The 3,093-nt window shown below is 35.9% G+C and overlaps 1 protein-coding gene across 1 annotated transcript; it reads right to left on the bottom strand.

The window, feature by feature from the left end:
- Nucleotides 1–272: 272 nt before the first annotated feature.
- LOC127119234 (OVARIAN TUMOR DOMAIN-containing deubiquitinating enzyme 3) lies at nucleotides 273–2,455 on the bottom strand. Its single transcript, XM_051049431.1, has 8 exons — nucleotides 2,375–2,455; nucleotides 2,136–2,295; nucleotides 1,743–1,830; nucleotides 1,442–1,505; nucleotides 1,173–1,278; nucleotides 1,030–1,084; nucleotides 630–683; nucleotides 273–525 (listed from the first exon to the last, which is right to left on the bottom strand). Exons 1-8 carry the CDS (start codon nucleotides 2,394–2,396, stop codon nucleotides 394–396), a joined length of 681 nt encoding a protein of 226 aa, XP_050905388.1. The 5' UTR covers nucleotides 2,397–2,455; the 3' UTR covers nucleotides 273–393.
- Nucleotides 2,456–3,093: the final 638 nt, after the last annotated feature.

Raw genomic sequence — 3,093 nt, 5'->3', positions numbered from 1 at the left:
AAGTTGCGAAGCTACTGTGTAACGTCGGCTAAAGATACACCGAGGCTACGTAGCCTCGGGGAGACGGAGGCTAAAGCGGACACTAATGGGACCGACGCTATGTTGTTTCAAAACCATGAAAAGTCAATATTATGTTTAGCGTTGGCCGGTCCGACTCTAAAGTCAACAAAAAAAGTCAACAGATAGCGTCCGTGTCACCGACACTAAAGTCAACATAGATATAATTTTTTAAATAATAAAATAAGATAATCCTAAAGAATCAGAATAACACATGAAAAAAAAAGTAACTACTTTGTTTTGGGAAATAAGTTTTAAAAACAGAAGTGAACTTGCAATATGACTAGAATCATATTGATATTATAATTCTTTTTCCTCCTTCATCGATACAATTCCTCATAACAGAAGGTCATAATGGTTCTTACCGCTGAACAACAGCCTCACAGCTTTTCTGCTAGAACCCTTTACAAACTCACTTCCATACTCTGCAATGGGAATGAAACCAGATCCCCGGACACCGCCGCTATGCTGCATTTTTAGTTTACATAGAAACAACATGATATGTTAGCATATAAATTCTACAGCCTTATAAATATTAATTAATAAACCTAAGTATTGTTGTTGAGGCATACCTCATGCTCTGGTATGTACACAATAATTGGCTGCTTACATAACTTTGATAATACCTGCAAGAATATGGACGACATAAGTCAGTAATTGAGTTATCGTTCGCCGGGTGTTCACATCAGTTCAGATTGCATTCAGTTTTTTGTTTTTTCGCAACAACTCAGACAGTATTTAGTTAACTGTTATCTTTTGAATAATTTTTGTGATTTCATCTGTTGAATCATTGATGCTGAAGCAATACAATGAAGGATATAGAAAGAAGTGTGGTTGATATTAATTAAATTGTTATGTAATTTAGAAATCTACTAAGAAAACTTACATTAAACTTGGTATAAACATCAAATAGAAAACTATTTACTCCTTAGGAGATAAAACGCAAGCAGGACTTTTACAAAGATCACTAACCAATAGTTCCGATTCTCCTCCCCAGAAATCTGGTTGCACAATCCGCCTGCAGTAACTGCAAAATAACACAACCAATCATGGCATTAGATACAAATTCGAAAACTTCAAGATCTTCATTTTCTGTTAATGTTTCAAAGACATACCGTTGTAAAGGCTCATCAACTGTGACAACAATGATGGCTTCTTCATATAATTTCCGATCTCCTACATTTTCACATATAGCTTCTTTGACTGCCATTCTTAATTCATCTGTGTTATCATTGGCAAGTCAAAACATTGAAAAAGAAAAGAAAACAAAGTAAGATGAGCATCTCAGCTTAATAATTGAACCAGCAACACTATCATGCACAAGCTTTGTGTTACATAATGAACGAATGAGTATCTATATCTTCTTGCCAATATATCAGCGCACCTGCATTCTCTCTTTCCTCCCGTTGGTTAAGAGCAACTCCTTTGTTGTAAGCCATTCCTTTCACCTGAAGAGTGGAATTAATTGTCATCATTATAGCTTACATTTGTGTGATACAATAAAACCAATCAGCAAGTAGCTACAAAGAAGGAAGAAAAATGAATCCAGCAATAACAATGACTTCTCTCTATCTAATCTACTCTCCTAACCACATAATCTACATGTCTTCTCTCTAATACCCAAACCATCTAAGTCTATTTTCCACCGTATTAAAATCTAACAGGCATCAAAAGATGGAACTTACGAGCGCACGAAACAGACACCGCCCATCCCCTGTAACCTTGTGAACAGAAAAACGTTCAAGTTTCTTCATTGCTGCCGACTGTCGACCACTATGAAGACATAAGGAGAGACCAAACACATATCGTCAGAATTCTAAACCATTAAGAGTTCAAAACCTGATCCACTATTCATAAAGATGCTTTCTTTAGCCAAAACTACACAACATATTCAGCTGTATCAACCAAATCTGTAATTTTGAAACACATCTACAGTGGCTTAGGCTTTGCGGCAAATAGAAATATCATTTTCCTTTCTAATTACACATTGGTGCAAAAGTAATGAATTTCATTGCATAACATATAAACAAGAATAAACCTGAAAACATATTTCAACCTAATTAACATGAATTACTCACATGGATGAACCAATTCTAGCGAAAAAGAGAGTGCTAGAACTTCCAGCTCCGAAGAAGCTTGAATTGGGATTAAAGGGAGAAACAACGGAGGGAACTGGTGAAGAAACAATCTCAAATTTTGCTGTACCATCTCTCAATTGCTTAAGAATATTATTCTCCTCTGATTCATGTTTCAACAAAAATATTAGCAGTGTTAAAAATTTAGGGTTAGAGTTAGTGTTGAGAAGTTGTGAAGTTACCGTTGAGAAGCTTTTGCGCCATGAAAATTGACAAGGAATTGCAACGGAGAGAAAACGACACTGCACTACACTATTATGTTCACAGATAGAAAAAGAAAATAAAACCAATTTACTACATAAGACAGGAAAATTAAGCAAACCACAGTGGAAGGAGACAGATTGCTATCAACAGTTAAGAAGAGAGTTGGCGAGCTAAAATAATCAAGCTATCAAAGTTACACAAACCATATCAACGAACAAACATTAACAGCAAATACCCTTTATAAGAGGAGAGGATTCCCTCCTACAGCAAGATATCACCGAATAGACAGCCTGGGCAAACAACCACGCACACAAATGTATAAACATCGAAAAGGATTCACGGATTAGGGATTCACCGAATATGCATTACCTTTGATGGTTCAGAAACCCTTTAACGAGGGATTTTGAATTAGGGATTCTTCAATGGATTCACGGATTAGGGATTCACGAATCGGTTCACGAAATTGGGAAAAAACGGATTCACGATTTAGCATGGAATTAGGGTTTTCGTGTTGTGAAATGAAATGGAGGGAGAGTGAAAAATGACGAGGGAAAAGGAAAGAGGGAAATAAGCTGTCGCGCAATTTTTGGTCAGAAATAGAAAATTCCTTAGCGTCCGCCAAGCGGACTCTACTTAATAAATAGAATACTTAAACCTTAAATATATATACATATTATAGATAAATAAATGGAAAAAT

This window comes from Lathyrus oleraceus, chromosome 2, assembly GCF_024323335.1.
Source record: "Lathyrus oleraceus cultivar Zhongwan6 chromosome 2, CAAS_Psat_ZW6_1.0, whole genome shotgun sequence".
Lineage (NCBI taxonomy): Eukaryota > Viridiplantae > Streptophyta > Magnoliopsida > Fabales > Fabaceae > Lathyrus > Lathyrus oleraceus.
The sequence above is the reverse complement of the archived record's forward strand: the minus strand, read 5'-3'. Positions and strand labels throughout refer to the sequence as shown.

Excerpts from the sequence above, each read along its gene's own strand:
- LOC127119234 (XM_051049431.1), bottom strand. The coding sequence starts at position 2,396 with ATGGCGCAAAAGCTTCTCAACG. Across the intron at positions 1,831-2,135 it reads GCTAGAATTGGTTCATCCAT|TGGTCGACAGTCGGCAGCAA; the intron begins GTGAGTAATTCA and ends ATGTCTTCATAG. Across the intron at positions 1,085-1,172 it reads GTTGATGAGCCTTTACAACG|TTACTGCAGGCGGATTGTGC; the intron begins GTATGTCTTTGA and ends GTTATTTTGCAG.